Below are 12602 nucleotides of genomic sequence, written 5' to 3'. Positions count from 1 at the left end.
ATATTAATTTGCACCCCCTCAAATTTACTGTTGTAACAGGACATTCACCTGAAATGAACCCCTGCAATCATTAAGTAACGTGCAAAAAGCAAATCTAATGAAACTGATACCGTACTTAAAGGTGCACTGTGTAGATTGGGGAAGAAATATTAATCATAGCAGAAAAATCTTCATTGACAGAATTTCATACCTAAACAAACTAAATAAACAAACTCTCTTCATTTTCTTGACTGAATAAACATATTTGGCGGACCCTGCCACCTTTCTTGCGGACTTTATTTTCCTCTGAGAACAGCTTGTTGTTCTGGAAAAAATAAATATTGCTGACTTTGTCGTAGTATCTCGTTAATATCTTAAATATCAAAATTCTGAGGTTGAATTTCTTCTCCAAAACTACACAGTGCCCCTTTAAAGTGCCAACGAGGAAGTGTTTATGAAGCAGTCTTGTAATTCCTCAGATGGTCATAAACGACCTGTGACAGCAAACGAGACCATCGCGATTCATCCTGCAGTCGCTAGCAAAGATCTTTACAAAACATTGTACCGCTTTTGTAAAAAAGGGCGTGACGGTCAACAAAAACTGAAAGTTCCTCGTTGTCACTTTAAGCAAATAACCTGATTTCCCCCCAGTTGTTTTCTTGTAATAGCAGATGGGCGAGGGACTGAAAGGTTTTATGTAAATAACAAGACGTTTTTATCCACCTCAGTGAAGCAATTAAGGAACAACAAGCAGTCTCATTTGTTTATTCTAATTAAACCAAGGTGTCATAATTAATTTGACCACTCTAAATGCTGGAAACAGCTACACACAGGACTCGCAGTAGTTGTCATACATAATCTTGAATAGGCGTCAGTTCACCGGGTCTCAAACAGTAACAGTAGAGAATGTGTGTTTTTTTTCTCGCTGAAAGCTTTTTTGACGTACAGGCTCAGAGAAGTTTCATAAGTTACTAGTAGGTGTTTTTCACAGGAGACATTTTGACATGTCACTGTATGAAAGGCGCGGATATAAATAACAAGATTAGCTGGCTGCTTCAGTTTAATGGTCCTGGTTCTGTTATGCTGGCTGACTGTCACACTGTCATGGTTTACTGAGGCACTTGAATAGAACAGAGCCATTGTTAATGTTATTAGTAACACCTGTGCTTTTCATACTATGATGAGTCAAAATGTGTGCTGTGAAAAGGGAGGCCTTCTTATTCCCTATTCACTAGTCTCAATGTAATTGTGACGCCTCTGTATGTGTGATATAAGCAAAGTTTCTCTGCCTCTCTCTCACTTTTTTTTATTATTTGATTCAATCAGCCAAATTTGGTTCATTTAACTTGTGTTTACATCATAGAAGTCATGGTGCGTTGAGGTGCACCTCATTAACTCAGAAATCTATAGTCAGGTGGCCACGAAAAAATAAAAATAACCATGACTTTCTTGTTCTTTCACAGCAGCACTGTCAATAATTAGATGTTATAGGTGCAATATGTAATCACATGACAACAAGATTTAATAAATTGTCAATAGAATGTGAAAAATAACAGTTTTGACTTTATGACATCTTTGTACTGCATTGTAGAGATATCTACTGAGGTTAGCATGCTAACCAGCTAGCCCCGTCCCGATGCAAAGCTCCCATGCCAGCGATGTAACCGCAAACACTCCGTCTCGATGGCTAGCTGCATTGCTAACTGAGCTAACTAGCTAACTGCTGCAACAGTAGGCGGGATTTAGCGGTTACTATGGTGATATGCTGCCCACTATTTGTTTTGAGTATGAATTCAGCAGATGGCCAATTATGACATGTTGCACCTTTAATATATTTATAATATCCTATTTATTTCTACACAGACACATATTAAAATTCTATTAATGTTTTTTATTTTCTTTTTATTATTTTTGTACAACAACCTATAATTTTCAAGCTGTTTTTCTGCAGCATTTTTAGATGTAATCACTAAAGACTTGAGATGTTAAAGATGTGACGTCAGTTAATAGAATATTAAATGTTATATTTTTATCGAAAATTGTTTCGGACCCCTGATCTTCAATTAAAATCAGATGAGGACCTCCGAGTAATACGTTTGATTTCATAGTGGGGCACATACTTCCAAGCATTTTTGAGTTATTAATGTAAAACATAAATGCATTTAACATTCTGTCACTTTTACTCCTTTTCCTTTCCAGTCCACAAAGCAGTAATCATTAGACGAAGAAGTTACTTCCTATAAGATTCTCTGTTGGTTGATATATTACACAATACTGCTATAAATCTTATTGCCTTGTCAATGACAAACATCAGGTCAGTAAGCGTGTGTGTGATTGTGATTTTGGGCTTTATAAATAAAATTGATTTGACTTGATTTCGAGCCTGAATGACAGGTTACAGATACTCAGATGGGTTTGAACACAATACACTGTCTTTACACTGAATTACTGTCAACCGTGTGACCATTCCACCACAGTGAGTTTCTATCAATCAGGAAGTGAATAGTGAAAATAATTTCTCAGGATTTAGAGACTGATGAATTCCCAATCATGTCACGAAAAATTTAAATTTGGCTGATTTATCAATGACTTCCCTTTCACACATTGTTCGGCAGCCGTAGCTGTGAATTTCCTCTTCGTCATCCTTCCCTTGTGTCTGTGCAGCTGAACAATGGACACAAAAGCCCCCTGAGTGTGGTCCTATTGTACGCTTCTGTGTCCTTCATGAGTTTATAGATATTCACAATATTTCCATTTCCCCAGAGGGGATTAATCAGGCCATTAAAATTTGTTCCCTGAAATTTGTCATGTCTGTGCGCGGTGATGCTCGATGTTCTGGAACCACACAAGTATCGACTCCATCAATCAGTATTACCACGGTAACGTTGGGAGAGCTCCACTTCCCCCGCGGCCAGTAGAGGGGAAAGACAATTATGCAGGTAGCACATGAGAGCGAGAGAGCTAGAGACAGAGCCAGAGAGAGAGAGAGAGAGAACACCTGAATAGCAATAACAGGACAGGCAGGAAGGGAGCGTGTTTATTTCCCACACCACTTAATGTTTTTCTCTTTGTACCGTACGCCTGTGTGATTATTGACATTATCTGATTGACTGTGCTCTCTGCATAAACAGCCTCTCTGGGGATGTGAGGCTGATTGATACAAATATTAAGTGTGACCATCTGCAATCCCTTTGCATAATTTGGTAACTGAAAACTGCCCTAAGGCAGAGACTGCCTTAAAGGACTGCGCTGGTGTTTTTGCATGGTGTGGCTCACTGGCTACAGTGCAGTACTACTGTCGTGCTTCTCGCTGTGAATGTTTTCCTCCTCCTACAGACATCGACTGATTTCCACTCAATTCACTACGGTATAAATATCAAAGAGGAAGGCAGAGCTAACACTCTCTCCAGTTCTTTTTCTTATAAAAGTTTTTTTTAAAAACAACAACTTATAGAGACTTGAAAATTGCTGCGAATCATAACTACATGTTTGTTTTTATGTATTTTTTTTAAAGCTACATTATGGTTGTGTAGAAATGCATTTGGGAGTGCAGATACATTTATAGGGAACAAAGTTACTGAATTCCAACATAAATACCAGCCAAGGCTGGAAATGGGAATGTGTACACTCTGCATTTATTTATCAATTGACTCTGCAGTAGACCTGAGTTTTTATCAACTCGGTTCTGATGATAAACGTAAAGACCTTGGTGGGAAAGTGGTATTATTGTCAACAACTGCCATGAAAAGACCATTACCAACAAGAAATTATCCTCACAACAAGTTAAAGTAGCCAAAGCCTGATAGCTTATTCCTGCTTCTGTGCTCTAGAGCTGCATAGTTGTCCAAAAAAACTCAAGCTCTTACAAAGGATGATAATAGTGCCCATGTTTATTGTCAAGTAGGGTCGTTACAATGGAACAGCAGATCCCTTACACAATGTCCTGCTGCTGGAAAAAACTCAACAGCACACAAAAAGCAGGCTGGTAAAATCAGAGAGCACAGAGAAATGGTTGACTCACACATGGCTGGCTTTAGTCTTTTCATGGAATCTGTTACCAGTAAGAAAACACAACATCAGCTGCCTTATCCTTTAGGAAAAAAAAATAAAAAAATGTATGCCACATGGAAAAATATTTTTCTGTGTGCTTAAAATGACACGAAGAACATTACGTGTAAATGTTTCCTACCACTCATGACAAAGACATGCTTAAAGGACTAAAGACACCTTCCCTTCCTTTCATACACATGGCACGTGAACTCTCATGCAACTCTAAGATTGTCAGTGTTTTCAAAAAGTCCCGATCCTCTCCTACTTCTAAAAGGCGCAGTGCCTCTCTGAGCAGACCCGCTAAATCGATTATGGGGCTGTCTAATTAAGCCACATGTCAATAACTCATCCCAATTAAGGTACAGGGCAGAAATCAGGCATGCACTGAGTCCGGGCCGGTCTGCTTCCTATCGATTCTGTGCTAATGCCAGGCATTTGTCCAAGGCTGGTGTACTGCCACAGTGTCTGTCAGTCAGTCAACAAGTGCTGTAATCAAGTGTGCAGATAAAGCGAGTAACAAGCCAAAACCATCAGAATCCATTACTGATTTCTGTGTGTGACATGAAGATTGATCACTGCTGCACGACCGAGAGATCTCATTGAGAGAGATGGGAGGACGATTCTCACGCTATCGCTTTATGAATTGCATTTCGAGGTGCTTCTTTTGATTTGTTTTTGAAGGATATGAAACAATAGCACGCTCAATTGGTCGAGTCTGTTACAGTTAAGTTTCCTCAGAGGCAAATGGGCTGGAAAATCTCACAGAATTGGTGAAATTTGTAATAAATGTTTGGGACGCTCGTTTTTACCTTTCTTTACACAGATTTACTCAGAGATCAGATAACCAACAACAGAATAAGACACTCAGTCCTGTTTTATTCAGTTTACCAAGGCCAATGTTCTTAGCACACTGTAAACTACCGTTACTACTGTAACACGATGTTAACCGAGCATGCTTAGTGTTAGTGGTTAGTTGTGATGTCTTAAAATCAGGGCTGTCATGAACTATGACGACACAGAGGTCATTTTCGTCTCTCTTCTAGTTCTTTTAAAGGATTAAGCCAATATTATTTATATTTGGGCCTCCTTTTGCACCAATTTTGACTCTTTGCAGGCCAAGAAAAAACAAAATAGGCTATTATATTCATTGATTGACTGAATTACCTGATGAATCGATTAAAGATTTAAAGACATTTGATTGTGTTAAGGTTCATTCAGACGGTAAACAGTTTAAATTTAGCTTATTTTCTTTGGTATATACAATTAATCGAAGCTTTTATTTAACTTTTGGCCCCTAGGGCACAGAAAAAGACCAAAACAAGCTTACAAATACAGCACAATAGCCCTACCTTATGTTGCTGTGGCTAATGTTAGCAAATACACTAGTTACCCATTTTCACATCCTGTAGCCACTGATAAACATTCATTTGGAGTCATGTTTGAGGCCACTTTACAAAGGTTAGTCCAATATTTATTGACCTTTTAATATCTGGCTCTGTAGCTAGCTAAACGCTTGACTGTGTTCACTAGCTAGTTGCTAACTTTGTTTTTAAAATCTGGCTCTTCAGCTAGCTTGCCTAGCCTATGTTCACCAGCTAGCTCGTTGCTAAAATCGCCTGCTTGCTGTCTGGTGCTGAGAAGATAGCTTTCAGTAGGTTTATCAGAAGTCGGTTGGTGTAAGTAACTGCCTTTTGTGGTCGATGAATGCATTGAGACACTAGCCTGATGAAAATGTGGAGATTGACATAACAATTAGCTTTAAAATGCCTGAAAAGCTTTGTAGAGATACAGAGTTTGGTGATGATAACGTGTTTTAAATTGACAGTTTACCCCAAAATCTAACTCATATTTCCCTCTTGCCTGTAGTGCTATTTATTTTTTTAGATACTAGAACAACATAAAACCTCACACAACAAGTCTGTGGATTATCTTGATTAGGCTAACCTGATCATGATTTCTGGAAAAAGACATTGCGGATTCATTTTACAAATGTCTTCTTTTGGCTCCAGAGCACCTCCCGAAAAGGCAGCCATCTCTCAAAACTCAGATATTCCCATCTTAACAATCATAGATAATGATAGATAAACAGCACAAATGTTACAGGGAAGAGGACAAATATATATTTTTGATTTTGGGGTGAACTGTCCCTTTAAGCACCATAAAAGACCTAAAATGCTTGCATTCAAAAATATAGGTGTAGATGAATTTAGCCGTACCAGGCAATGCTTCTCTGCAAATATGACAAAACAGTTGAACCATGAATTTTTGGGCCATATCCAACAACATCCCTACCAGCATTTTTGCTCTCACTGACAGTAGTCCCTGTGGTCGTCCCTGGAGAGCTATCCATGGCAGGTTGACATTGTTTTTGCTTTTCCACATCCACTCCTTGCCCTGCTTGACATATTTTTGTTCTTTTGTCACCTATGCAACAACATACTTTTTTTTATAGTTGTGCCTCCAGCAGTGTGACGTACACAAGGACTTGACAGCACAAATGCGGTGGCTCAATTATAGGAATAACACGCTGGGGAGGTTTTTCTTTTTTGTTCCCCCCTCCTCCCTCAAACTGGAGTGGAACCAGCAGATTTTGACGGATTAGCCTCATTATACTCTTCATATTGACTTCTATTAAAAAACCCCAGACAGACACTCACATTATAATCTATGATGAAGACATCTTTAGGAGCAGAAAGACAGCGTATTCCCTTCTTTCTGTTGCATAGTGTCTGTCTGATGGCGGCAATATTTTTAACCTAGAACAACAAGCTCCGTGATTTTTTATTCCTCTACTTAGCACTACAGAATATTTAGCCGTCGTTACTCGTGCTATTCTAAGACGTATTTGCATTAATCAGGGTTTTAAAAAAGACTGCATGGCACTCATTTCACATGGGGCGCTGCGAGAAAACACACACACCCAAACACTGAATTAGGCACTATGAAACACAAAATGTGCATTAATCAAATGTAGCCTCACACACAGAGAAAAAAACTGAAGTGTGGTAATGAAAGGCTGCCCAGCCGTTCGCGTTTGAGCTAAACCCTCATCATTTTGAACAAAGGCGAGGAAAATTGACCATTCTGGCCTGTATTTATGGGACATCCATCATTCATAAATTAGATAACCTTTTACTTCCTGTGTTTCTCTTGCTCAGGAGTGTAAAGCGCTGCAGCCAGAGTCATAGATTGTATCAGAAATGTTTCTGCTTGATTGGAAAATATAATTCAGCATAAGCTTCTAATCTTCTAAATTTCATTTTATGAGAGAAGAGGGTTAATGCCTGCCTTCATACTGTGGAAACAATAAGTGGGGAAAGTGATTTTTAAAAAACATGAAGTACCCTGCCTTGGTCTGATAAGTGAGCTCATCCCAAAATCGTAATTGTGTCAAAGGCCGGATTTACCACTTCATTTTCTAAACAAGCACCGGGGCATCGCAACATAGCGCGGTCGCGATCAATCTCATGTGAATATTTCGAGTGTTTGGTAATTTTGCAGCGTGCACAAAAGCCTGGGAGCATGCACCTTTTCTTCAGGGAATAATTGGCTGTAGCTGTCTGTAAATACATGGTTTAAATCATAACCCCGCTTATCAGCTGCCCGCCAGTCCTGCACTGTGTGAGAGGGAGCAGGGCCAGCATGCAGAGCAAAAGGCCTCTTTCACATTCACAATTCTGAAAATTTCATTTAAAAAGCAAACCGGTTTGAAGGATGACTCTTTGAATGGTAAGGCCATTTTCCATTGTCTACTTTCCCCTTTCTAAAACAGCTGAAACTTTCTCTTTTTCTAAACTTTCATTTCAAATGGACATTTGCTTTCAGCTCCCACTAATGTTAAAATCACACTCCGAGGTGGAAAACAAAGTGCAATAATCCCCCAGTGGAGGTATTTTCATCCATGTATTGTTTCTTCTAATCCTGTATGACTGACCAAGAGTGAATGATTAAGTCTTAAGACCTCTGATTGTTCTCTCAAACATGTTACACTGCTGGACTCGGGACCAAGAGAAAGAAAATGATATTTAGTCCACTTCTGGCTGCATTTGCTTTTTCAAAGGCGCCTTATGTACCAATTTGTAGCAATTTACATGTATTAATCACTTTTTTAATGGCCATACGTGAGCTGATTGTGATACACAAGCCTGTGTACTATGTGTTTAAGTTGTTTACCGCTGCTGGACTGTGGATTTCTTTGTGAAGGACTTGAAGGATGTTGGGCGACAGTCCAAAGGATGTGACTGTTTACATGTACATATACATTCCGCTCCGCTAACAGAGAGCAACAATAGCTAACATCGATTTTGAAATGGAGTCGGCAAACACAAACTAACAACCGGCTTCCAGCACCAGAAGTTACACAGAGCCCCTTTAAATGGATCATCTTAATGGTGTCAAAACACATGAGGTTTTCATCATGTCACCACAGCTTTAAGTCAATTCAGATGTAATTTAGAAATGCCAGATTAAAGCCATCCTGTGGAAAATGATGCATAGAATAAGTTATCATGAAATGTCCATTTATTACTGAACACATTGGCTTGAAAAATTGAGGTTCATTCTTCACCTTGGAAACATCTTAAAACACTGCACGAATGGTTCAAGATCATAATGTAATGTGGGGAATTTATACCTAAGTTGGATTACAGTGATTTTGCACAATGGTTGTTCCACCACTTGCTTTATCTACATTTTTAACAGACAAAAAATGGAGTGACATCAAATAAACATGTATTTAAAAAAGAAAATCTCATTAAACTGGTCTAAATTGTTATAATAAATAATACAGTAGTTAATATTAGTGTGTTTTCACTGTGCTGTTGCTCCTCTGGGTGATTGTGTGACCGCTGCAGGGAATTCAAAGATGCTGAACACCTCTGACACAAGTGAACACCTTTTTTTTATTATTATTGTTTTGAAAAATGCAAACACTTATTTACTACAAAATAAAAGCACGTCGTAAACATGCCGTGGGTAGTAACGTGGATATACTTCTTGCAGTGCGGGAGAATGAATGGACATCCGTGAAATCCCGTGCGTCTCCTGAGGGACCTGTGGGTGCACACTGCAAAAAATACCCACAGATTCACCTGGAGGATGGATCAGTCAGACTGTATGTTCAAGTACTGAGTGTGAAAGTGTTTTTTTGTGTGTGTGTTTGTTTTTTAGAGGTGCAGACGTCGCTCGTTGAGGTCCGATGATGCCATTTGCTCTCTGTGCGTGACGGATCTTTAAATATTAGTGATTGGACGATCTGGCAGCTCCTCTGTGAGCGATCTGCTCTGTCCTGCCTTGTTGCTGTGACACTTCTGTGCAGACATTTCTTTAAAGAAGCAAAAAACAAGGAACAAGTGGAATCAGATCGTAGCCCTGTGATAGAAAAACGCTGTTTTAAGAGAGAGAGAGAGAGAGAGAGAAAAAAAATCCACATCGAGACTCAACAGCTTTCCAAAGACGGGCATATTTTTTGCAGTGCGCCTCACGCTGAAGTCATTCTCCGTCTCATACAACAGCAGGCAAGGACAGGAGAGCATCAGCAGAGAGAGGGGAAAGAGGAGAGAGAAAGGTGCCTCCTCTCGCCATTGCGAAATTCCGCCTCGCCGTTTTGTCTCCGCGTCGCTGTGAACGCTGCTCTGACAGGAGGCGACCGGAGTTCGGAGGAGAGAGAGACGCGGGGCATTGAACTTCACCACACGGACAAACCTATGCGTGGATTTCGGCTCTTTTTCCCTTCGCCAATGCAAAAGGAAATATGCAGCGAAGCTTCACCATCCTCTACACCAGTTTACTGGGGATGTGCTTGGGTTCAAGCTCAAGTTTCCCAAGTAACATCAATATAGGTGAGAATGGCGCACACGCGTCAGAAGCTTTTTTTTGTCTCTTATCTCTTATTTCAAGTTTGCCTCGTGTCTCTTTTCTGCTCGTTGTCTGTCCCCCCCGCTGTGTCCAACATTAACTCCTCGTTCTTTGCTGCTCAACAGGAGGATTGTTCCCAACCGAATCGCACGAATATGAGGTCTTTCGTTTCGCCCTGTCTCACCACCAGGACATCCCCAAACTGGTGCCGCAGGTGGATATGGTCAAGATGGGGAATAGCTTCTCCATGACATATGCCTGTAAGTAGGCTCTTACATCTTCTGTCTGTTCAGCCTCCATCCTCTCGATCTGTGTATCGACTTGCGTAAAGAGCGTAAAAACTCCACGGGTGTTAAACCTGCACCGGCTTTAGTCGCATGTACAGTATTAAAGGCCTAATGTAAAGATCCGTGTGTGTTTGTAGGGTTTTCTTAACTGTTGCGTGGGACCGAGAAGGACTTCTTGTCACTGCTTTCCTCGGCATGATTGCACCGTGATTTTGCGCTCCGGGAGAAGCCACGGGGATTTGAAATCAGCCTCTGCAGCAGCAGCAGCAGCATCAGATCCTACAGTCATATAATATCAGCTTTTACAGCCATGTGCATTTTAAAACGGCTGCCACTGATCCCTGTGCGTCTTTCCTTGCTTAAACCGACGTGGAAAACAAAGAGCCAGGGCGCAGATCAGGGCTCTCAGGCTGATGTGAACAAAGAGGGGAAACGAGTCTAAATGCATTTCTAATTAGCCACGGATCACAATCCGATTATCTCTTTCTGGCTGAACACACATTATTAAACCTCTTCCTCCCTAAAACCTTGACAAAGGCACACGCAAAAATACACATTTCAACTTTGAGGACTTTAGGATTACCTGCCTGATCTTGCTGATCTGATCTTTATTAATGCGAGCTATATATGGATTTGTAACAGCCACATCTTATTAAATCTTTAATTAATTCATGTGAGGAATAATTGTGACATCGTGGATTAGAAAAGTGGCATGTTGGTAGCAGGACGCCAGATTTATGGTCAACAAGTTTAAAAATCATTATCCTGAGTCTTTGGTCTGAGCAATGGGGCCGCCATTCTCCTGTGGGTGATAATGTGTGCCATTACACCAGACAAACAATTACTCCATGTCTGAGCTTTACAAAAGAAATGCCAGTCTGAATTGTTTCTTCTTTGTTAACCCTGCACTTATCCCTCCTTTGTATTCTGACAAGATTTTGGTCGCCCTCGAGACCTTTCAGCCGTGTTTTTCCTCATTCCATCCTCGACTCCTCTGAATATGCCCGTGGCTCACTCACATTCACTATCGTGAAGGCGCACACTTCCAGGAGATACCCTTTGACAACCAGCCTTCCTGTCTCCCTGCCACGGGTGTGATGTTGCCTCAGTGACAGACATTTGATTACTTCTTTCAGACACTGAATGTTGCATCTCAACTTTGAAACCTGTGCAGAATTTAAAAACGGATCTTTATTCCATATCCGCTGGCTCTGAAAGCAGCCACGGTTATCAATCGTAGCTCACAGAATCAACAAAGTGAGGGGAATAAATGCTGCAGTTTTATAAAAATACATGAAATACACACATGGCTGACTCAGAGGGAAAGCAAATCTGAAGGACTTCCTCTCTGTAACCTTTAAATTTCCTGGTTCGGTATGTTGAATAGCGCCAGATGTCTGGTCAGAGACGACGCATTAAAATGCTTTCTAGGTTGATTATTGAATGCTGTCACTGCACCAGACACTCACTCTATTTGTCTGCTTGTTGATTAGGTTGTTTCCATACAGAATAACAGATAAGGAAAGCTAAACCAAGCACGTTGAGCCTAAGGAAAACAAACCCTAATAAACATCCAATCTCCATATCTACACACGGTTGGATAACGTTATCATTGGAAAATTAATTAACTTCAAATTTTCAGTTCAAAATATATGACACACACTATGGTCGTATAGTGCGAGGAGCTTGCAGTAGAAACCAGGAGTTAGCACAATGTTCGGGGAAGTGGAGCTTCAGGAAATGACACCGCAGACGGTAGGTTACTTGAGTTCAACCTCACCAGCTGCTGGGAAGGATATCGGCATTTCTGGCCACTCGTCAGGTGGCTGCCGGAGAAACTGAGGCCAGTGTGACCACCCAACTTGGAGTTGACAGCCTGACAAGTGTCTTGCCACAAGAGCTGTCGTTCGTGGAGTTGTTCTGCCAGCCCTCGTGATTCCTCAGCTCCAGGATTTTGGGTGCTAACAAAAACCTTGTAGTGGCACGACTCGCCTTAAGCCAAGTTAAGACGGCGGAGGAGCCAGGACACAGCTTAACCTGACGGATGGGAAAGCTGAGCCGTGTCTTCAGCACCCGAGCTAATTGGGCACCAGTTAAAACAGTAGGATAGACTCCTGTTTTTTGGTGCTACTCTAGATGTTGCTGCAAGGACTGTTACCTGAACAGGTGAGCAACTCTCTGATGGGTTGCTAAAGACATGAATGTCTCTCTTTTCTCAGATGTGTCCACATTTGGGCTCTCTTTCACCTTCTCTTTTCCTGTCACAGACGTTGGATCAAGATCTTAGCTTGGGTGGTAAAGGGGACAATATACCCAAAGGGGCCAAGGTGGCTCGCTAAAGTCTTACAGATACTCTGCATGGTGATCATGGTGTCATCAGTGGGGTGGTGCTTGCATTTGACGACAATCAAAGTCAATTTGGATTCATAG

At 40.9% G+C, this 12602-nt stretch overlaps 1 protein-coding gene across 1 annotated transcript in view; it reads left to right on the top strand.

The window, feature by feature from the left end:
* Positions 1 to 12602, top strand: part of gria1a (glutamate receptor, ionotropic, AMPA 1a) — a 205847-nt gene that overhangs the window by 117480 nt on the left and 75765 nt on the right. The window contains exons 2-3 of the mRNA XM_084352846.1: positions 9199 to 9869; positions 10011 to 10145. Of these exons, the coding sequence (XP_084208972.1) occupies positions 9782 to 9869; positions 10011 to 10145 (223 nt within the window). The 5' untranslated portion in view covers positions 9199 to 9781. The remainder of the gene's footprint in view (positions 1 to 9198; positions 9870 to 10010; positions 10146 to 12602) is intronic.

This window comes from Pagrus pagrus (genome assembly GCF_965226575.1).
Source record: "Pagrus pagrus genome assembly, chromosome: 5".
Lineage (NCBI taxonomy): Eukaryota > Metazoa > Chordata > Actinopteri > Spariformes > Sparidae > Pagrus > Pagrus pagrus.
Note: the sequence above shows the minus strand (reverse complement) of the source record. Positions and strands in the feature narration are given on the sequence as shown.